The 25,986-nt window shown below is 43.9% G+C and overlaps 1 protein-coding gene across 1 annotated transcript in view; it reads left to right on the forward strand.

Annotated features, from left to right (window-relative positions):
- The window catches only part of LOC130273646 (band 4.1-like protein 4B), a 200,261-nt gene extending 175,865 nt beyond the window's left edge, over positions 1-24,396 (forward strand). Inside the window, exon 10 of the mRNA XM_056520801.1 lies at positions 15,790-24,396. Coding sequence (XP_056376776.1) covers positions 15,790-15,859 — 70 coding nt within the window. The 3' untranslated portion in view covers positions 15,860-24,396. The remainder of the gene's footprint in view (positions 1-15,789) is intronic.
- The last annotated feature ends 1,590 nt before the right edge of the window (positions 24,397-25,986 follow it).

Genomic DNA, 25,986 nt, shown 5'->3' on the forward strand with positions numbered 1-25,986 from the left:
AACCATAATACAGACCCCACCATAATACAGACCCCGTAACAGACGCCAGAATCAGACCCCACAATAACACAGACCTCAGAATCACCACCCACCATAATACAAACTACAGAATCACCACGCACCATAATACAGACCTCAGAATCAAACCCCACCATAATACACACCCCAGAATCAGACCCCACCACATACAGAACCCAGAAGCTGTCCCCACCATAATACAAACCTCAGAATCACCACCCACCATAACATAGATCCCAGAATCAGTCCCCACCATAATACAGACCCCATAATCTGTCCCCATCATGATACAGACCCCAGAATCACCACCCACCATAACACAGACCCCAGAATAAGACCCCGCCACAATGCAGACCTCAGAATCAACCCCCACCATAAAACAAACCCCAGAATCAGTCCCCACCATAATACAGACCCCAGAATCAGACCCCACCATAATACAGACCTCAGAATCACCACCATCATAATACAGACCCCAGAATCAGACCTCACCACAATACAGACCCCATTATCAGTCCCCACCATATACAGACCCCAGAATCAGTCTCTACCATAATACAGACCCCAGAATCAGTCCCCACCATAATAAAGACCCCAGAATCACCACCCACCATAACACAGACCCCAGAATAAGACGCCACCACAATACAGACCCCAGAATCACCACCCACCATAAAACAAACCTCATAATCAGTCCCAACCATAATACAGACCCGAGAATCCGACCCCACCATAATACAGACCCCACCATAATACTGACCCCAGAATCAGTCCCCACCATAATACAGACCCCAGAATCAGACCTCACCATCATACTGACCCCAGAATAAGACCCCACCATAATACTGACCCCAGAATCAGACCCCACCATAATAATGACCCCAGAATCATACCCCAGAATCAGACCCCGCCATAATGCAAACCCCAGAATCAGATACCACCATAATACAGACCCCAGAATCCGACCTCACCACAATACAGACCCCAGAATCACCACCCACCATAATACAAACCCCAGAATCACCACGCACCATAATACAGACCCCAGAATAAGACCCCACCACAATACAGACCCCAGAATCACCACCCATCATAATATAAACCCCAGAATCTGTCCCCACCATAATACAGACCACAGAATCAGACCCCACTATAATATAGACCCCAGAAATGGACCCCACCATAATACAGACCCCGGAACAGACCCCAGAATCAGACCCCACCATAATACAGACCCCAGAATCAGACCTCACCACAATACAGACCCCAGAATCACCACCCACCATAATACAAACCCCAGAATCACCACGCACCATAATACAGACCCCAGAATAAGACCCCACCACAATACAGACCCCAGAATCACCACCCATCATAATATAAACCCCAGAATCTGTCCCCACCATAATACAGACCCCAGAATCAGACCCCACCATAATACAGACCCCAGAATCAGACCCCACCATAATAAAGACATCGGAATCAGTCCCCACCATAATACAGACCCCGGATTCAGACCCCACCGTAATACAGACCCCAGAATCAGACCCCACCATAATACAGACCCCGGAAACAGTCCCCACCATAATACAGACCCCAGAATAAGTCCCCACCATATTAAAAACCCCAGAATTAGTCCCCACCATAATACAGACGCCAGAATCACCACCCACCATAACACAGACCCTAGAATCAGACCCCAACACAATACAGGCTCCAGAATCACCCCCCCCCCCCCCACCATAATACAAACCCCAGAATCAGTCCCCACCATAATACAGACCCCAGAATCAGACCCCACCATAATACAGACCCCAGAATCACCACCCACCATAATACAGACCCCAGAATAAGACGCCACCACAATACAGACCCCAGAATCACCACCCACCATAAAACAAACCTCATAATCAGTCCCCACCATAATACAGACCCGAGAATCAGACCCCGCCATAATACAGACCCCACCATAATACTGACCCCAGAATTAGTCCCCACCATAATACAGACCCCAGAATCAGACCTCACCATAATACTGACCCCAGAATTAGTCCCCACCATAATACTGACCCCAGAATCAGACCCCACCATAATGCAAACCCCAGAATCAGACCCCACCATAACACAGACCCCAGAATCAGTCCCCACCATAACACAGACCACAGAATCAGACCCCACTATAATACAGACCCCAGAAATGGACCCCACCATAATACAGACCCCGGAACAGACCCCAGAATCAGACCCCACCATAATACAGACCCAAGAATCACCACCCACCATATTCCAGACCCCAGAATCAGACCTCACTACAATACAGACCCCAGAATTACCACCCACCATAATACAAAACCCAGAATCACCACGCACCATAATACAGACCCCAGAATAAGACCCCACCACAATACAGACCCCAGAATCACCACCCATCATAATATAAACCCCAGAATCTGTCCCCACCATAATACAGACCCCAGAATCAGACCCCACCATAATACAGACCCCAGAATCAGACCCCACCATAATAAAGACATCGGAATCAGTCCCCACCATAATACAGACCCCGGATTCAGACCCCACCGTAATACAGACCCCAGAATCAGACCCCACCATAATACAGACCCCGGAATCAGTCCCCACCATAATACAGACCCCGGAATCAGTCCCCACCATATTACAGACCCCAGAATTAGTCCCCACCATAATACAGACCCCAGAATCACCACCCACCATAACACAGACCCTAGAATAAGACCCCGACACAATACAGGCTCCAGAATCACCACCCACCATAATACAGACCCCAGAATCAGACCCCACCATAATACAGACCTCAGAATCACCACCCACCATAATACAGACCCCAGAATCAGACCTCACCACAATACAGACCCCATAATCAGTCCCCACCATATACAGACCCCATAATCAGTCCCTACCATAATACAGACCCCAGAATCAGTCCCCACCATAATACAGACCCCAGAATCACCACCCAACATAACACAGTCCCCAGAATAAGACCCTACCACAATACAGACCCCCAGAATCACCACCCACCATAATACAAACCCCAGAATCAGTCCCCACCATAATACAGACCCCAGAATCAGACCCCACCATAATACAGACCCCAGAATCAGACCCCACCATAATACCGACCCTAGAATCAGTCCACACCGTAATACAGACCCCAGAATCAGACCTCACCATAATACAGACCCCATAATCTGACCCAACCATAATACAGACCTCAGAATCAGACCCCACCATATTTCAGACCCCAGAATCAGTCCCCACCATAATACAGACACCGGAATCAGACCCCACCATAATGCAAACCCCAGAAACAGACCCCACCATAACATAGACCCCGGAATCAGTCCCCACCATAACACAGACCCCAGAATAAAACCCCACCATAATACAGACCCCAGAATCACCACCCACCATAATACAGACCCCAGAATCAGACCCTACCATAATACAGACCCCAGAACCACCACCCACCATGATACAGACCCCAGAATCAGACCTCACCACAATACAGACCACAGATTCACCACCCACCATAATAAAAAACCCAGAATCACCATGCACCATAATACAGACCCCAGAATCAAACCCCACCATAATGCAGACCCTAGAATAAGACCCCGACACAATACAGGCTCCAGAATCACCCCCCCCCCCCCCCCCCACCATAGTACAGACCTCAGAATCACCACCCACGATAACACAGACCCCAGAATCAGTCCCCACCATAATACAGACCTCATAATCAGTCCCCACCATAAACAGACCCCAGAATTAGTCCCCACCATAAACAGACCCCAGAATCGTCACCTACCATAACACAGACCCCAGAATCAGTCCCCACCCCAATACAGACCTCAGAATCACCACCCACCATAATACAGACCCCAGAATCAGACCTCACCACAATACCGACGCCAGAAGCAACACCCACCATAATACAAAACCCAGAATCACCACCCACCATAATACAGACCCCAAAATCAGAACCTACCATATACAGAGCCCAGAATCCAACCCCACCATAATACAGACCCCAGAATCAGACTCCACCATGTACAGACCCCAGAAGCAGTCCCTACCATAATACAGACCTTAGAATTACCACGCACCATAACACAGACCCCAGAATCAAACCCCACCGTAATACAGACCCCAGAATCAGACCCTACTATATACAGACCCCAGAATCAGACCCCACCATAATATAGACCCCAGAATCAGACCCCACATTAATACAGACCCTGGAATCAGTCCCCACCATAATACAGACCCCGGAATCAGATCCCACCATAATACAGACCCCAGAATCAGACCCCACCATAATACAGACGCCGGAACAGACCCCAGAATCAGACCCCACCATAATACAGAACTCAGAATCACCACCCACCATAATACAGACCCCAGAATCAGACCTCACCAAAATACAGACCCCAGAATCACCACCCACCATAATACAGACCTCAGAATCACCACCTACCATAATACAGACCCCAGAATCACCACCCACCATAATACAGACCCCAGAATCATCACCCACCATAATATAGACCCCAGAATCATCACCCACCATAATATAGACCCCAGAATCAGACCCCACCATAATACAGACCCCAGAATCACCATCCACCATAATACAGACCCCAGAATCACCATCCACCATAATACAGACCCCAGAATCAGACCCCACCATAATACAGACCCCAGAATCAAACCCCACCATAATACAGACCCCAGAAACAGCCCTCACCATAATACAGACCCCAGAATCAGACCCTACCATAATACAGTCCCCAGAATCAGACCCCTCCATAATTACAGACCCCAGAATAAGAACCCTCCATAACACAGACCCCAGAATCACCACCTACCATAATACAGACACCATAATCAGTCCCAACCATAATACAGACCCTTAGAATCAGACCCCACCACAATACAGACCCCAGAATCAGGCCCCACCCTAATACAAATCCTAGAATCACCACCCACCATAATACAGACCCCAGAATCAGTCCCCACCAGAATCAGACCCCACCATAATACAGACCCCAGAATCAGACCCCACCATAATGCAGACCTCAGAATCACCACCTACCATAATACAGACCCCAGAATCACCACCCACCATAATACAGACCCCAGAATCATCACCCACCATAATATAGACCCCAGAATCATCACCCACCATAATATAGACCCCAGAATCAGACCCCACCATAATACAGACCCCAGAATCACCATCCACCATAATACAGACCCCAGAATCACCATCCACCATAATACAGACCCCAGAATCAGACCCCACCATAATACAGACCCCAGAATCAAACCCCACCATAATACAGACCCCAGAAACAGTCCTCACCATTATACAGACCCCAGAATCAGACCCCACCATAATACAGACCCCAGAAACAGCCCTCACCATAATACAGACCCCAGAATCAGACCCTACCATAATACAGTCCCCAGAATCAGACCCCTCCATAATTACAGACCCCAGAATAAGAACCCTCCATAACACAGACCCCAGAATCACCACCTACCATAATACAGACACCATAATCAGTCCCAACCATAATACAGACCCTTAGAATCAGACCCCACCACAATACAGACCCCAGAATCAGGCCCCACCCTAATACAAATCCTAGAATCACCACCCACCATAATACAGACCCCAGAATCAGTCCCCACCAGAATCAGACCCCACCATAATACAGACCCCAGAATCAGACCCCACCATAATGCAGACCCCAGAAACAGTCCTCACCATAATACAGACCCCAGAATCAGACCCTACCATAATACAGACCCCAGAATCAGACCCCTCCATAATACAGACCCCAGAATAAGACCCCACCACAATACAGACCCCAGAATCACCACCCATTATAATATAAACCCCAGAATCTGTCCCACCATAATACAGACCCCAGAATCAGACCCCACCATAATACAGACCCCGGAATCAGTCCCCACCATAATACAGACCCCGGAATCAGTCCCCACCATATTACAGACCCCAGAATTAGTCCCCACCATAATACAGACCCCCGAATCACCACCCACCATAACACAGACCCTAGAATAAGACCCAGACACAATACAGGCTCCAGAATCACCCCCCCCCCCCCACCATAATACAAACCCCAGAATCAGTCCCCACCATAATACAGACCCCAAAATCAGACCCCACCATAATACAGATCCCAGAATCACCACCCACCATAATACAGACCCCAAAATAAGACGCCACCACAATACAGACCCCAGAATCACCACCCACCATAAAACAAACCTCATAATCAGTCCCCACCATAATACAGACCCGAGAATCAGACCCCGCCATAATACAGACCCCACCATAATACAGACCCCAGAATCAGACCTCACCATAATACTGACCCCAGAATAAGACCCCACCATAATACTGTCCCCAGAATCAGACCCCACCATAATAATGACCCTAGAATCAGACCCCAGAATCAGACCCCACCATAATATAGAACCCAGAATCAGACCCCGCCATAATGCAAACCCCAGAATCAGACCCCACCATAACACAGACCCCAGAATCAGTCCCCACCATAACACAGACAACAGAATCAGATCCCACTATAATACAGACCCCAGAAATGGACCCCACCATAATACAGACCCCGGAACAGACCCCAGAATCAGACCCCACCATAATACAGACCCCAGAATCACCACCCACCATATTACAGACCCCAGAATCAGACCTCACCACAATACAGACCCCAGAATCACCACCCACCATAATACAAACCCCAGAATCACCACGCACCATAATACAGACCCCAGAATAAGACCCCACCACAATACAGACCCCAAAATCACCACCCATCATAATATAAACCCCAGAATCTGTCCCCACCATAATTCAGACCCCAGAATCAGACCCCACCATAATACAGACCCCAGAATCAGACCCCTCCATAATTACAGACCCCAGAATAAGAACCCTCCATAACACAGACCCCAGAATCACCACCTACCATAATACAGACACCATAATCAGTCCCAACCATAATACAGACCCTTAGAATCAGACCCCACCACAATACAGACCCCAGAATCAGGCCCCACCCTAATACAAATCCTAGAATCACCACCCACCATAATACAGACCCCAGAATCAGTCCCCACCAGAATCAGACCCCACCATAATACAGACCCCAGAATCAGACCCCACCATAATGCAGACCCCAGAAACAGTCCTCACCATAATACAGACCCCAGAATCAGACCCTACCATAATACAGACCCCAGAATCAGACCCCTCCATAATACAGACCCCAGAATAAGACCCCACCACAATACAGACCCCAGAATCACCACCCATTATAATATAAACCCCAGAATCTGTCCCACCATAATACAGACCCCAGAATCAGACCCCACCATAATACAGACCCCGGAATCAGTCCCCACCATAATACAGACCCCGGAATCAGTCCCCACCATATTACAGACCCCAGAATTAGTCCCCACCATAATACAGACCCCAGAATCACCACCCACCATAACACAGACCCTAGAATAAGACCCAGACACAATACAGGCTCCAGAATCACCCCCCCCCCCACCATAATACAAACCCCAGAATCAGTCCCCACCATAATACAGACCCCAAAATCAGACCCCACCATAATACAGATCCCAGAATCACCACCCACCATAATACAGACCCCAAAATAAGACGCCACCACAATACAGACCCCAGAATCACCACCCACCATAAAACAAACCTCATAATCAGTCCCCACCATAATACAGACCCGAGAATCAGACCCCGCCATAATACAGACCCCACCATAATACAGACCCCAGAATCAGACCTCACCATAATACTGACCCCAGAATAAGACCCCACCATAATACTGTCCCCAGAATCAGACCCCACCATAATAATGACCCTAGAATCAGACCCCAGAATCAGACCCCACCATAATATAGAACCCAGAATCAGACCCCGCCATAATGCAAACCCCAGAATCAGACCCCACCATAACACAGACCCCAGAATCAGTCCCCACCATAACACAGACAACAGAATCAGATCCCACTATAATACAGACCCCAGAAATGGACCCCACCATAATACAGACCCCGGAACAGACCCCAGAATCAGACCCCACCATAATACAGACCCCAGAATCACCACCCACCATATTACAGACCCCAGAATCAGACCTCACCACAATACAGACCCCAGAATCACCACCCACCATAATACAAACCCCAGAATCACCACGCACCATAATACAGACCCCAGAATAAGACCCCACCACAATACAGACCCCAAAATCACCACTCATCATAATATAAACCCCAGAATCTGTCCCCACCATAATTCAGACCCCAGAATCAGACCCCACCATAATACAGACCCCAGAATCAGACCCCACCATAATAAAGACATCGGAATCAGTCCCCACCATAATACAGACCCCGGATTCAGACCCCACCGTAATACAGACCCCAGAATCAGACCCCACCATAATACAGACCCCGGAATCAGTCCCCACCATAATACAGACCCCGGAATCAGTCCCCACCATATTACAGACCCCAGAATTAGTCCCCACCACAATACAGACCCCAGAATCACCACCCACCATAACACAGACCCTAGAATAAGACCCCGACACAATACAGGCTCCAGAATTACCCCCCCCCCCCACCATAATACTGACCCCAGAATCAGACCCCACCATAATACAGACCTTAGAATCACCACCCACCATAATACAGACCCCAGAATCAGACCTCACCACAATACAGACCCCATAATCAGTCCCCACCGTATACAGACCCCATAATCAGTCCCTACCATAATACAGACCCCAGAATCAGTCCCCACCATAATACAGACCCCAGAATCACCACCCAACATAACACAGTCCCCAGAATAAGACCCCACCACAATACAGACCCCCAGAATCACCACCCACCATAATACAAACCCCAGAATCAGTCCCCACCATAATACAGACCCCAGAATCAGACCCCACCATAATACACACCCCAGAATCAGACCCCACCATAATACCGACCCTAGAATCAGTCCACACCGTAATATAGACCCCAGAATCAAACCTCACCATAATACAGACCCCATAATCAGACCCCACCATAATACAGACCCCAGAATCAGACCCCACCATAATTCAGACCCCATAATCAGACCCCACCATAACACAGACCCCGCAATCAGTCCCCACCATAACACAGACCCCAGAATAAAACCCCACCATAATACAGACCCCAGAATCACCACCCACCATAATACAGACCCCGGAACAGACCCCAGAATCAGACCCTACCATAATACAGACCCCAGAATCACCACCCACCATGATACAGACCCCAGAATCAGACCTCACCACAATACAGACCACAGAATCACCACCCACCATAATAAAAAAACCAGAATCACCATGCACCATAATACAGACCCCAGAATCAAACCCCACCATAATGCAGACCCCAGAATCAGACCCCACCATATACAGTCTCCAGAAGCAGTCCCCACCATAGTACAGACCTCAGAATCACCACTCACCATAACACAGACCCCAGAATCAGTCCCCACCATAATACAGACCTCATAATCAGTCCCCACCATAAACAGACCCCAGAATTAGTCCCCACCATAAACAGACCCCAGAATCGTCACCTACCATAACACAGACCCCAGAATCAGTCCCCACCCCAATACAGACCTCAGAATCACCACCCACCATAATACAGACCCCAGAATCAGACCTCACCACAATACAGACGCCAGAAGCAACACCCACCATAATACAAACCCCAGAATCACCACCCACCATAATACAGACCCCAAAATCAGACCCTACCATATACAGAGCCCAGAATCCAACCCCACCATAATACAGACCCCAGAATCAGACTCCACCATGTACAGACCCCAGAAGCAGTCCCTACCATAATACAGACCTTAGAATTACCACGCACCATAACACAGACCCCAGAATCAAACCCCACCGTAATACAGACCCCAGAATCAGACCCTACTATATACAGACCCCAGAATCAGACCCCACCATAATATAGACCCCAGAATCAGACCCCACATTAATACAGACCCTGGAATCAGTCCCCACCATAATACAGACCCCGGAATCAGATCCCACCATAATACAGACCCCAGAATCAGACCCCACCATAATACAGACGCCGTAACAGACCCCAGAATCAGACCCCACCATAATACAGAACTCAGAATCACCACCCACCATAATACAGACCCCAGAATCAGACCTCACCAAAATACAGACCCCAGAATCACCACCCACCATAATACAGACCTCAGAATCACCACCTACCATAATACAGACCCCAGAATCACCACCCACCATAATACAGACCCCAGAATCATCACCCACCATAATATAGACCCCAGAATCAGACCCCACCATAATACAGACCCCAGAATCACCATCCACCATAATACAGACCCCAGAATCACCATCCACCATAATACAGACCCCAGAATCAGACCCCACCATAATACAGACCCCAGAATCAAACCCCACCATAATACAGACCCCAGAAACAGTCCTTACCATAATACAGACCCCAGAATCAGACCCTACCATTATACAGACCCCAGAATCAGACCCCACCATAATACAGACCCCCAGAAACAGTCCTCACCATAATACAGACCCCAGAATCAGACCCTACCATAATACAGACCCCAGAATCAGACCCCTCCATAATACAGACCCCAGAATCAGGCAACACCATAATACAGACCCCAGAATCACCACCCACCATAATACAGACCCCCCAGAATCACCACCCACCATAAAACAGACCCCAGAATAAGAACCCTCCATAATACAGACCCCAGAATCACCACCTACCATAATACAGTCACCATAATCAGTCCCAACCATAATACAGACCCTTAGAATCAGACCCCACCACAATACAGACCCCAGAATCAGGCCCCACCCTAATACAGATCCTAGAATCACCACCCACCATAATACAGACCCCAGAATCAGTCCCCACCAGAATCAGACCCCACCATAATACAGACCCCAGAATCACCACCCACCATAATACAGACCCCAGAAACAGTCCTCACCATAATACAGACCCCAGAATCAGACCCTACCATAATACAGACCCCAGAATCAGACCCCTCCATAATACAGACCCCAGAATCAGGCAACACCATAATATAGACCCCAGAATCACCACCCACCATGATACAGACCCCCCCCTAGAGTCACCACCCACCATAAAACAGACCCCAGAATAAGAACCCTCCATATTACAGACCCCAGAATCACCACCCACCATAATACAGACACCATAATCAGTCCCAACCATATTACAGACCCTTAGAATCAGACCCCACCACAATACAGACCCCAGAATCAGGCCCCACCATAATACAGATCCTAGAATCACCACCCACCATAATATAGACCCCCAGAATCACCACCCACCATAATACAGACCCCAGAATCAGTCCCCACCATAATACAGATCCCAGAATCGGTCCCCACCATAATACAGAAGAATCAGGCCCCACTATAATACAGAACCCAGATTCAGTCCTCACCATAATGCAGACCTCAGAATCACCACCCACCATAATACAGACCCCAGAATCACCACCCACCATAATACAGACCCCAGAATCAGGCCCCACTATAATACTGACCCCAGAATCAGTCCCCACCATAATACAGACCCATGAGTCACCACCCACCATAATGAAACCCCTCTCTCTGCATTTTTCCAGTACAGTGAAAAACGTAGCCTGCTCTGTAACACTGTTTGAAATGGAATAAATCACTGTATTCTGCACTTTATACTTTGGTGAGCTACGATTATTTTAATTGGATATAAGTAGGTAGGTAGCTATGCAGGTAGGTAAGTAGATATGGAGATAAGTTCATAGGGAGGTAGCAAGGTAGGTAAATTGGTAGCTATGTATGTAGGTAGGTACCTGGGTAGATAGGTAGGTAGTTAGGTAGCAAGTAGGTAGTTAGATAATTAGGTTGCTATGTAGGTAAGGAGCTATGTAGGTAGATAGCCAGGTGGCTAACTAGGTGGGTATGTAGCCAGGGAATTAATAAGGTAGGTAGCCAGGCAGGTAATTGTGTAGGTAGCCAGGTAGGGAAGTAGCCAGTGCCCCTTCACATTCAAATCATCATCCCCCTCCCTTTCACCTGCATCCCCCTCCCTGTCACCTGGCCCGCCTTTCCCCCGTCACTTGCACCCTCTTCCCCCTGTCACTTGCACCCCCCATCACTTGCAACCCCCATCATCACTTGCACCCCCCTTCCCCCCCATTATCACTTGCACTCCCATCATCACTTGCACCCCCCATCATCACTTGCATACCCCGATAATTGTGTAGGTAGCCAGGTAGGGAAGTAGCCAGTGCTCCTTCACATCGAAAATTATCATCCCCCACCCTGTCACCTGCACCCCCCTCCCCCATCACCTGCATCCCTCTCCCCGTCATGAGTGATGTCATCAGCACCAGCGCTGCATGCAGGCAGAGGTCACAGGTCTCCTCTCAGTGAAGCCACAGGTCCTGCAGCTCACACTGAGAGGGAGCTTTAACTGTGCGTGTGTGTGCGCATACAGATTAAAGCGGCGCTCGCTCACCTGACAAGTGTCCTGGATCCCCATTAGTGGAGCGAGCACCTCCCTGACCGGAGCCAGCCCCACGTGCCACTCAAAAGCACCCAGGGGTTGCCGACCTCTATTGTGTCCTCTGTACTTTATCACTGATCTGTGTCCTCTGAACTAGAATCTGTTTTTGTTGTCCAGTCTGAACAGTGTTCTATTTTTTTGATCTGTTTAGTGTTTCAGTTCTTCTGTTCATCCCCTGCATCTTCTGGTTGTTGTTGCATACCTATTTCATACCTTGTCTTGTTCATTAACTTCTTAACGACACAGGACATATATTTACGTCCTGCGCCGCCTCCCGATATATAACGCGGCGTCACGCGGTGATCCCGCGTCATAACGGGTTGGTTCCGGCGACCATCACTGGCCGGGACCCGCGGCTAATACCAGACATCACTGATCGCGGTGATGCCTGGTATTAACCCTTCAGACGTGGCGATCAAATTTGATTGCTGCATCTAAAGTGAAAGTGAAAGCTTCCCGGCAGCTCACTGTGAAATCGTGGCGTCCCGAACAGCTTGCAGGGCACGAGGAGGATTCCTACCTGCCCCCTGTGCGTAGGATTGCCGAATGTCTGCTCCGTGCCTGAGATCTAGGTAGGAGCAGTCGAGCGGCAATAACACTGATCATATAGCTATAACATGGCAGTGATCAGTGTAAAAAATCAGTGTGTGCAATGTTATAGTCCTGTATGGGGGCTATAACATTGCAAAAAAAAAAAGTGAAAACAAAGTATTAGGAGGGGGCCTCCTAAATGAACATTTTACATGAAAAAAAACATAGATACATCTATTACAATTTGACCTCTTCCTTAATAAAAATCTGATTATAGTCCTGTATGGTAGCTATAACATTGCAAAAAATAAAAAATAAATGTGAAAACAAAGTATTAGGAGGGGGCCTCCTAAATGAACATTTTACATGAAAAAAAACAGATACATCTATTACAATTTGACCTCTTCCTTAATAAAAATCTGAATCACCCCCTTTTCCCATTTAAAAAAAAACTATGTAAATAAAAATAAATATAAACATATATGGAATTGCAGCATGTGTAAATATCCAAACTATAAAAATATATCATTAATTAAACCACACGGTCAATGGGGTACACATAAAAAAAATTCCAAAGTCCAAAATAGCGTATTTTTGATCACTTTTTATACCATAAAAAATGTATAAAAAGCGATCAAAAAGTCCAATCAAAACAAACATGGTACCGATAAAAACTTCAGATCACGGAGCAAAAAATTAGCCCTCCTACATCCCCATATGCGGAAAAATAACAAAGTTATAGGGGTCAAAATAGGACGTTTTTAAACGTATTAATTTTCCTTCACGTAGTTATGATTTTTTCCAGAAGTAATACAAAATCAAACCTATATAAGTAGGGTATCATTTTAATCGCATAGACCTACAGAATAGCCAGGCAGAAACGAAAATGCAAAAACTGAAAAACGCTGAGTCCTTGAGGGGTTAATTCATGTCTGCCGTTTATCTTGGTTCCGGTTTCTGAACTGTATGTTAGTACACTATATGTTAGCCTGTTTATATTTTGTCTGGTATATTTGCTTGTTTGGTAGTTTTCTCGTTATGTTTCTGGTCTGTGACTGACTGTGTATTATTATTTGTTTTTTACGCCCACTGCACTTTAGCTCAGGTGGGGATCGGCACCGTGGTTGTCGATCCGTTGTTTAGGGCAGATGGGCAATTAGGCAGGGAGAGTGTTACTAGGGTCAGCTTAGGGCTCACTCTCCCTGTCCCCCCCAGACAGTCATGACAAATATGAAGAACAGCATTCTGGCAGTGTCTTGGCAAACAAGCATTTGGCACATTGTCAGTAAGTCCAGCATGCATCAGCAGAATTGTGTGTGTGCAATGACTATTTTACAATATAATATTATAAATAGGGGAAATGTATGAAATATAATTGAGAGAACTGTGCAGCAATTTACTTCTGTACAGGTAACTCAAACATCACATGCAGCTTCCAACTACAAGAAAGTTTCCTAAAACTTAGAATACTAGCATGGGAGGTGAAGGTCCTAGACATATGCTAGACCTTTCACAATGTCACAAACATATTCAGGTGCAACCCTGGGATGAGTCAGAAAGACCAGAACCAAAGAATAGGTACCAAGCATGTTTTTTATTTTGAAGATACACATTTCACAGAACTAAAGTTGTACAGTTGTACAAAGTTGTACAGACACTCTTAGGAAAAAAAATGCAAAGCATTGCAGATTTATTGATGCAACATATTTCTTATAAAAAAAAATACTGGTGAAGCTCTATAGATATCATAATCCAGTGTGTAATGTTTGATTTGTACATATGATTGGAGCAAAGTTCATGTCATATTTAGTATTTAAAGCAGTCTACCATTTATAAAGTATGCCAATTTTGGGTATCAAGATGGGGGGGGGGATAATGTTAAAATGAAATCTTATATAATATGATATTATATAATATATAAGTAGAATATACCATGGACAGCTAATTGGGTAAAGTGTACCTGTCAGATCCCACAAAAAATAAATAAATAAATAAATTAATAATATGTTACTCAGTACCTAATCCTAACTATGTAAATGTAGTTTTTATGCCTCTATCGACTATATTTATTATAAAAATCCCTCTTTTCATTATCTTGCAGTGTTAGAAATCCTCTCAGGGTAAGGGGGCGTGTCCCTCTCTTGTGGTGGGAGGTGATTGGTGCGTCTGCTCATACAGCCTTGTCCATGAGTCGTCTCTTGTCCATGACTCATGGACAAGCCTGATGCTACTGCAGGAGTGGTTAGTGTCCCAGTAGGTATGGGGACCCCTAGTAGTGGGATTTTCAGGAGCCGTTTTCTTTATTAAATTCAAATTTTTAAACAACCATATTACAAAAGGTCTTTGATTTTCATCAGTAACAACATATATAAAGATTTTGCATCTGACATTGTCCAATTAAGAAAGAATATGTTAGTCTATCCAAAAGATTCTACTCATTTCCTTTATTTCTGTTTCCAGTTCTGAAGCTCTAAGACGTGAACTTGAGAGAGAGAAGATGATGAAACGCCTTTTGATGACAGAGCTATAAATTCTTGTTCATCATCAGACTGCTGGACTGGGGCCTGTCGAGTGCCTTCTGTCATTTAGCATTCCACTGTGTTCTTAAGCAGGTGGATATATCCTACTGCATTGGAAATGGGCCAAAACTAGTGAAGTTTAAGAAACCTTACTGCATGTAAAAAGGGGGGGGGGGAAAAATACTGTTTTATCTTGTATACTGATTGGATTTTGTACATAATTTAGGAGATTAACATTCTACAGAGTATTTTAATAGCTGAAACGATACATTTTATTATGCTACACAGCTTAATATTTTTCAATAAGGATGTTCTGAAATATTTCTCATGCGATGTAAAGTGAGTGATGCAGTGTTGAGGACTTTTCTTATCATTCTACCCAGTATGACACATCTGTTTTAGATGTTAATGTTTTACACACTCAACCTTTATAAAAAGAAACAGTTTACCTATTATGCTACATACCTGTCCATAAAATGTTCCCTGAAATATGCAGGTCATATTACAAGTAAAATAACAGAAGTGGTTACAAAATCTAATGCTGAAATATTATAAGTAGAGATGAGTGAAACTTAAAGGGGCATTCAAGGATTTTTTTTTATTTGACTATGCTAAAGTGGCTGTAAAGTTAGTGTAGTTCATAATATAGTGTCTGTACCTGTGTGTGACGGTTTTCTCACAATTTTTCTGTGATTTTCACTCCAATATTTATTTTTAACAGCATACAAAATGACTGTTGTCTCAGATTTTTCCCAGCTTGCAATGTGGCAGAGACCTGACTCACTAGTCAGCTGATGACTGGGAGCCTGTCTGCTTCATTGGGTAGAGGGATCGCTTGGTGGGAGAGGGATCAATCTGCAACTAATGCAACAGCTGTAGGCACCCTAATTGAAAACCACAGGTCTTTTGAATGGATGCAGCTCATTTATGTTTCAATTGGTGGGGTGGCTGATGTGTGGGAGGGAGGAACATGGAATTGTGGGATTTGTAGTCAAAAAAAGAAAAGTCAAACAGGAAATACAAATTAACAAACAGCTAGCCACAGCGTTAATCGTAATCTCACAACATAGCCATTTAGCCCCAAGACAAGCACAGATCCTTCCTAAGCATGTCCATTGCTGCCTACCAGGTATGTACTAAAATCACCTTATGGTGGATAACCCTTTTAAAATATCAACTAGCCAGTGTTTAGGTAGATAAGCTTGTCCAATGCAATTTGTGGTGAAAAGGTATAAAACATAATAATGCATAAGAAAAACTTTGCCAGCCACTAAAGAGAGAAAGGTTTCTATACAATAGAGATATATCAGTACAGTGACCCCCCGACTTATGATGGCCCCGACATATGATCATTTCAACATATGATGGCCTCTCAGAGCCCATCGTATGTTGAAGGCAGCATCAACATATGATGCTGCTGTGTGTCGGGGCCATCGTACAAACAGCTATCTGACGGCGCTGACAACTTCAGCAACTGACAGATAGTTGTTTAATGTGCCCCGTGTGTCCCGTTCTGCCTCCTGTTACTCACATGCTGTCCTGCTAACTCATACAGGCTTCCACTGTGAGCTCTGTGTAAGGCCCCCCCCCCCCCCCCCCCCCAGTGCAGCCATAGCCAATAGCCTGGAGCATCTTGCTGCAGGCATCCAATGAGCTGCTGGCTGCCCTCCCCTTCCTTTCCTATAGAGCTGTAGTCAGCAGGATAGTAATGGAGGACATTATGTCCCCCCTGAAGGTATTTGAAGAACTGTACAGTACTGTATGCGACGTCACACATCACATACAATACATAGACACACTATACACCCCATACATCAATGTTTCCCTATCAGTGTGCCTCCAGCTGTTGCAAAACTATAACTCCCAGCATGCCCAGACAGTCAATGGCTGTACATGCATGCTGGGAGTTGTAGTTGTGCAACAGCTGGAAGCACCCTGGTTTGTTAAACACTCCCCATACACTCCACATACAATGGTCATCCCAGAACCAATTAGCAGTTTCCCATAGAGATATGTATTCAACATACAATGGTTCCAAGGCCCCAGAACCAATTACCATTTTTACATAGACATATGTACTCGACATACGATGGTTTCAACATATGATGGTTCTCCTGGAACCAATTAATATCATATGTTGAGGGACCACTGTACATTGATGAGAGAAGTTTTCGGTCAGAAAGCAAAGGCAGCCAAAGTAAATTTAGTAGTGGTACAGTTGGCTAGCATGTGATACAATTTCTATGTAGCGCCATGATTTTGATGGAGGCTCCAGAAATAGTAGACTAGGGCACAAAGATTTCTGAAACAACAGAGTATTTTCCTTACATATTACTTAAAGCATTACTGTCATTAGTTGTAAAATCCTCCAAAATCCTCAAGCTGGTGTAATAATTAGCTCTAACATAAATATGCACATCAATATGCATTGTTTGTATAAATACCTTATTTTCTTCTCTTTTGGGGTACACACTGTCACTGAATTTTTGCTGGTAGCTGTGGTTGTTTCTTGCTTTGCTGTTCTTGGCATTTCCTTAGGAGCAGAATGAACTTACTCCTCCCACCCCCCTTCCTCTCACCTCTCACCTTTCACATGGCCTTAACATGGAGCATACCATGTCCACAGTATACAGTGTATATCCACAAGAAATCCTTTCATTTTTTTGCCCATAGAGAAACATGTGTGCACTAGTGTTGCTCACTAATATTCGCAATGCAAATTTTATTCACGAATATCGCATATTCGCGAATATAGCACTATATATTCGCAATTACGAATATTCTTTTTTTTTTCCACAGTACACATCACAGTGATCATCCCTCTCTGCTTCCAGATTGTGTGGGTAAAGAAGGCTCTAATACTAATGTGTGAGACTGGCGTGTGAATTTTCGCATATGCAAAATTTGCATATGCTAATTTTCGAATATGCAAATGTTTGATTATGCTAATTTTCGCAGATGCAAATTTTTCGCATATGCGAAAATAAAATGCGAATGTTACGAATATGCGAATTTAGTGAATATATGACGAATGTTCGTCCATATATTCGCGAAATATCGCAAATTCGAATATGCCCTATGCCGCTCAACACTAGTGTGCACATAAAAAATAACTGAGATAGTACCTTGTATTGGGGGTCAGTGAGCCTGGAAGTCAATGGTCTCCTCTGTAAATGCTGCAGATGTCTGGCTCCTGTCTCACTCTCATATGGATCAGACGCCATCTAAGGCTTCTTTTACACTGCCGTTTGGACATGGCAATGTGATGTCTGTCGTGGAAGCTGGGGAGAATAGTGGGAGGAAAAATACATCATACAAGGTTTTTTTCCTCCCACTACTGCCATCGAAAAACAATGGCGCCCGACTGACCCCATAATAGTAAATGGGATCTGTCGGGACCCATTGTTTCCCATTAAAAAGAATGTCCGTTAAGGCACAAAAAAAGAGTGCCTGATGGACAGGGCACAACATCAGTGCTAAAGGGGCCTAACACTGTTTAATTAGGTGGGAGTGAATATATCTATATGTATATATATCTTTCCTTTCATTCTGTTTTGAGGTCTCATCTGACTAGACTACAAGTGTTGGGCAATGAGATTACAGAGAGTGAAAGCCCTAGTGGCTATTTAAAAAAAAATATAGTAAAATATATTTTTTAAAGTATTTTTATAAAATGTAAAATTTTTAAACCCTGTGTAGAGCTTGGATGGCCACTATAAGGTTTTTAATCTATATGGTAACATTATTCAGGCACTACAAGAATTTGGAACATCTTCAGACTTTCTCACTTTTTCACATTTTGTTATGCTATGGCCTTGTGCTAAGATAAAAAAAAATCAAGTTTTTCCACATAATTTTGCACTCCATTTCCATAACAACAAAGTGAAACCAGAATGATATAAATCTTTGATTATTTACTGAAAATAAAATAACTAAAATACTGCATTGACAAAGTATTCAGACACTTTACTCAGTACGTAGTTGAAGTACCATTGCAGCCGTTACAGCCTCCAGTCTTCTTGGGTATGATGCCAAAAGGTTTGCACACCTGTCTTTTACTGAGAGAGGTTTCTTTCTGGCCACTCAGCAATAAAGCTTAGATTGGTGGAGGGATGGAGTGATAGTTGCCCTTCTGAATGTTTTTCCCATCTGCACAGAGGATCTTTATACCTCAACCAGAGTGACTATTGGTTTGGTCACCTGGCTTGTAAAGGCCCTTCTCCTCCAAATACTTAGTTTTGTGGGGCAGCCAGCCCTAGGAAGAGTCCTTGCTATTCCATGAGTCACCAACAGTTTTATTTTAAACTCATTGATTTTTTTATTTACATATTCTAAACCAAAATACACATTAATCTCCACCAAAATCGCCACAACATAGTGTGGATTTGCTACTGTTGATTATCGTAAAAAAAAAAAAAAACGTTGACATGTCATAAAACGTGCCAAAAGTTACAATTGGTTGGGGTCTCAGTTCCGAGACTATATCACTAGATATAGACAGCAGTGCCTTTCACACCATGACTTTTCATGTAATGGGCTTTGTAGACTGTAATAGAGCCTCCTGCAATAAATCTCCTGCCATGAAAGCCGAGCCAGGGAGTGAAATATGCTACATGCTAACACCCAACTATACCTAGCGATTGGTTAGGGTCTCAGCACTGAGCCCTGACCAATCAAAACTTTGATATGTCTGCTTGACATGTTAGAAGTTTTTTTTCATGACAGTAATGCTTTAAACTCGAATGCTTTGAAAACACTTTTAAAAGCATTAAAGGGTACCTCTCATCAAATAAACCTTTGATATATTTTAGATTAATGAATGTTGAATAACTTTCCAATAGCATGTTAATGTAAAATATGCTTCTTTCTATTGTATTTTTCCCAATCGGTCCTGTCAGCAAGCATTTCTGACTCATGCTGGAGTTCTAAACACTCAGAGCTGCCAGCCTGCTTTGTTCACAGCCAAACAGGCTGTGAACAAAGCAGGCTGGCAGCTCTGAGTGTTCTCCTTTGTGAACAAAGCAGACTGGCAGCTCGTAGTGTTTAGGACTCCAGCATGAGTCTGAAATGCTTGCTGCCAGAACTGGTAGGGAGACCCCTAGTGGTCATTTCTTCAAAGTGGAAAATTAAATAGAAAGAAGCATATTTTTTAATAACATGCAATTGTAAAGTTATTCTGCATACATTAATCTATAATATATCAAAAGTTTTTTTGATGAGAGGTACCCTTTAAAGAGTTGGCTCATTAATCAAAACCTGATTGCCCCAGTTCTGAACTGTCCCAACATGGCAGGGGGAAAGTATAGATAGGTGGAGGCCACCAGAATGGGAGCTACTTGCTGGCAATGTCCACATACAAAGATAAGGCACACAAAGACTTTTATTATTTATTGCATTCTTACATACATACATAAATATGGTACATACACGCATTTCACAAATGCATATACAATGCACATATACACATACACACACATGCATATATATATATATATATATATATATATATATACACACACACATGCATAAACACTCACATATAAATTCAGCACATCTGTATACCGTACAGTGAATTCAAAAAGGTGTCCCAGTGGGTCTCAGGATTATTGACTTCAAATCCTATCCCCTTATTGCAGGGTAACCCCTCCGGGGAATAATACCCTAAACTAAAGACCCACCTAAAATATAACTTTTCTTGTTTCATTTAAAAGATTAATATTAGATGTAGCCCACTAGGTGGTGCTGTTGTGTAAGTCTCAACTCCTGATGCCTATTCACATCCAGTTATCGGCATATGCAAGTTATTGCTGAGACTATGTCTCGGCGTCTCATCCCACACTTCCTGTCTAAAAACCAGCGTACCCCGCCTTAACGTTTCGCTAGACAACCTAGCTTTATCAAAAGGACATTGGTTATGATGTACAGTGCACACATATCTATTCACACACATATATTTACAAACATTAAACACATGCCTATGCAGTGCACACGTACCTATATACAAACAAGTTAGAAACATACCTATATACACGTCATATTTACTAGCAAGTGCAGCGCAAGGAAAGCCATGGGGATCGAAAACTTTTTCATTTTTTTTTCCTGTCTGCTGCAAGGTGCCACCCTAGGCCCTCCAGTGTCTAGTAGAAAATATGGCCCTGGTATAATAGAAAACAGAGAATGATTTTGGTGCTTATGCTTAGAGTACCTCAGCAGGGGTAATAGCAACCTCTATACCATATGTATACCTAGAACTTTGGCAATAAATGGCCGAGTTGAGCTATTTTCTAAATCATTTCTATTTTACCTAATTCTCCATAGATTATAGACTCAATTGTTTCACTAATCTCTATCTCTATTATGTGGATACATGACAGACCACTGTGACAGACTGGTGGCCTGAAAACAAGCAGTCAAAAATTGGGAACACAAGTAGTAAGTGATCTATTATACCATTTCAGACAGTTTAGTCTCTCTAGCCTAGGATTCAAGTTGAGTGTTGTTTTATTTCCATATATAATATAAGTGTGTTTTATGGTAAAATAAACCTTATGTACCATATATGATATGTCCTTTTCACCTTTAGCATTGTTTAAATTGCTAATTTATCAAGCCACACTTTTTAATAGATCATGAATCTTCAACATAGTATGTGTATAAAAGCGAGTCACATGTAAGGGATACAGTTTCCAGGGCCATGTTTTCTTTTGTTTTTGCTTAAGTTATTTTAATTGCAATTTCAACATTTAGAATTCTTCTTTCTATGGAAAATGTTACTCTGGGAATACTATAACTGCCTGTATTATCATTATATGCACTATTCAAATAAAAAGTAAAATGTTCCACTGTATATACATGATTTATCCTTATGGGTATATGTACACTAACAGTGACTTCTTAACCTATGTTTTTTGGCATAAGTATACCATGAAGGCCGCTTAGGAATGGTCCATGTTAATCAGTGTAAGCAGGAGGGGGTGTGGGAAGGAGGAGGCGCACTGCTGCTGTTCAACAATGCCTCCATGGCACTTCAACTGCAAAAAAACAAAAAAACTGATGGATTGATAACATTGCAAATGGCCATGAGGGGATTTAAAGTTTTATCTTCACATGGTTAGTTTTGTCTCCACATGAGTAAATATTATCTGTTTACTTAGTAATAATGATGTTAAAAAAGCAATTCTGTATTTTTTTCATACAGTGTCGCATAGGCTATTATTAATTAAAAGTTTTTTGGGACCTAATAGGACTTTTGGATATTATGGTTACTTGCTGTATCTTTGGATACCAAGATTTGGAGGGCCATACTGGATACAGTACAACCAGACGTTCTTGATGTGTACATTAAAGGAAGAGGAAATGCATAGATGTTGCTAATGCACTCCTAAAAGGAATTAGGAAGCATCAACTTTAGGCACTGTGGAGAAAGTTCTAGTCCAAAATTTTGCCATCTATGCTGAAGTTGTGAAAGCAAATCTCTGTATAACTGGCCCAGGGAGGAAGAGAGGTCTCTGCTAGTGTGTTAAACAACTTAATGTACATTTCTTCTGCTACAGGCTGCAGGTACCTGCTGCTACTTTCCTCTTCTTAAACCTTGGATTTAGGTTGCCACAGCCACCACCCCCTCTAGATTACAACAGATTCGGCAGCATATTTGAAGAAGCGTGTTGTTGTTATATACTCCTGGATGGTTAGGGTACTGCAGGCTCTGTTTTTTTTGTGTTGACATTATTAAAGCTTTTGTTTCTGGTCCTGTTCCTGTAGAAAACATGACTCTTAGAGCTCCTATCCATCTCCTCCCACTAAAGTCGTGGTAGTATTTTTTTCTACTACTTTTTTTTTTTTTACACGAAGAAGGCCAGGACTTCAGGGAAAAAATAAAACCATTTTTACACATGATGAGTGGACCCATTAACCCTTTTTTTGGCTAGTGCTAAGCCCCCCACTCACACACACTATTACCCTGATACACATCGGCACCGGGGGTACCAAGGAGAGCCAGGTACCATCTTTTCCAGAGCGTCAAAAAATTATGCTTTGAATGGGAGGTAAAAGGCTGTACTTATTAGGATGGCAACAGGTAAAATATATGTTCCTTGCCACCATGGTACTGCTTGGTTTTGTTCCTGACTGATTATTAATTAAATGGGGGAAGCTGCTATTTATTTAGGAAAAAAAGCCTTTTGTCAGGGACCAATCAGGGGGACAGGGAGAGTGTACCCTAAACTGACCCTAAAACCACTCTCCCTGCCTACTTGCCCATCCACCCTAACCGGTGGATCAACAATTGGGCGCCAGTCCTTCCTGAGCTAAGGTGCAGGGGCCTAATAAAAACACATACTAATAAATAGTCGGTCCCAAATCAGAAACATAATAGGAACATACAACTCTATAACTGATTAAGTTCAGAGGACACAGATCAGTGAGCAGCACAGGAGACACTATGGATCAGCGGTCATGAACAGAGGACACTATAGATCAGTGGACATGAACAGAGGACTCAATGCTCGTAAACAGAGGACACTATAGATAAGCGGTCATGAACAGAACTCCAAAGATCTGAATGAATAACTAATAAACATATAGGGGGAGATTTATCAAAATCTGTCCAGAGGAAAAGTTGGTGAGTTGCCCATAGCAACCAATCAGATTGCTTCTTTCATTTTTGAAAAGGCCTCTGAAAAATGAAAGAAGCGATCTGATTGGTTGCCATGGGCAACTCAGCAGCTTCTCCTCTGGACAGGTTTTGATAAATCTCCTCCATAGAGTTCAAAACACCAGACAGGAAAACGGAACACCAGACAGGAAAACGGAGTCTGAACATACTCCAGAAACAAAACAGGAATAAGCTGAATCCCCTAGAAAAACCTCCGATAGACACAGGAATAACAATACCCTCTGAGTCCCCACGGACAGGTAAACGGGATGTATCGCTAAACAGGAATATTCGCATTGCCAATGCAAAACCTCCAGTAGACACGAAGTCCCCATGGACAGGTAATAGGGATGCCTAGATACAAAGGATATATTTATAGGACACTGTTCACACTGAGCACAAGACAGGAATAATCGCAATCCCTTCAGAACACTTCCAGTAGACAAAGAGTCCCATGGAGCCGTAACAGGGATGCCTAAATATACAGGATATATTTATAGAACACTGTTCACACTGAACACACAAACTGGACACTCCACTCCACTATAGGAGTAGCCATTAATAATAAATCCAAATAGGCTACTGGCCAGAAGCACACTCCACCATGTGGTCAGGATGCTGGCCCAGTAGGAAAACAGAAATATAAAACACAGAACTTCACATAAACGGATACAAGAGAAAACACAGTGTGAACATACACATAGCAGAAAGGATAAACAAATCCTAAAACCAACTAAACAAACACATCTTAAAATCCACTAAGAGCATGCCACCTAACATGGCTAAAACCAGAAAATACAAAGTGCATGCTAAAACAGAAATAGTAGAGTAAAAGCTCAAACAGAGAGTGTTTCACCAAGCCTCCATTAGCAGCATAGCCAGCATGTTAGCAGCTAGACATCAGGAAGTCCATCAGTAAATGAAGTCAGAATGAAATGAAGTCAATAGCCAGCCCTGAGGCTAAGCGGGGCTGACTTTAAGTAGACACACCCTAAAGGCAACTGGACAACAGAGGCTGAGGCTGAAAAAGCCAGAGACATTAACTATTCCCTGACCAGAGAACATAAAACTGTTCACACACAGCAAATCCAATAGCTGTGTGTGAAAACAGAACAGGACAGACATTACAAATTTTTTCCATATCCAGCCAGATAGCAATTTCCATAACCAAACAGTAGCAGTCTAGTAACACCCGGGAAGCATGGGCCATTAATTTTGGCTCTTTGCAGCTTATACTACCAGCCTGCTATTGCACCTGTCTTAGACCATCATTTTTGAGGGTCCACGCCTGCCCAGTACCCGGGTCTTGTCAATAACCTTCATGTGCCATTGGGTACAGGGGTAATGATGTGAAGTTAGCGTTAGATAGGTGGGGTTAGCGTTGACGCTAAGCTCCATCTTAGTAATGGACTTAATTTAACAGATGGCTGCCGCAACTAAACAAAAAAGAAGTAAGAAAAAAACACACAGACAAGGTTAAAAAAG

Source organism: Hyla sarda, chromosome 5 (genome assembly GCF_029499605.1).
Source record: "Hyla sarda isolate aHylSar1 chromosome 5, aHylSar1.hap1, whole genome shotgun sequence".
Lineage (NCBI taxonomy): Eukaryota > Metazoa > Chordata > Amphibia > Anura > Hylidae > Hyla > Hyla sarda.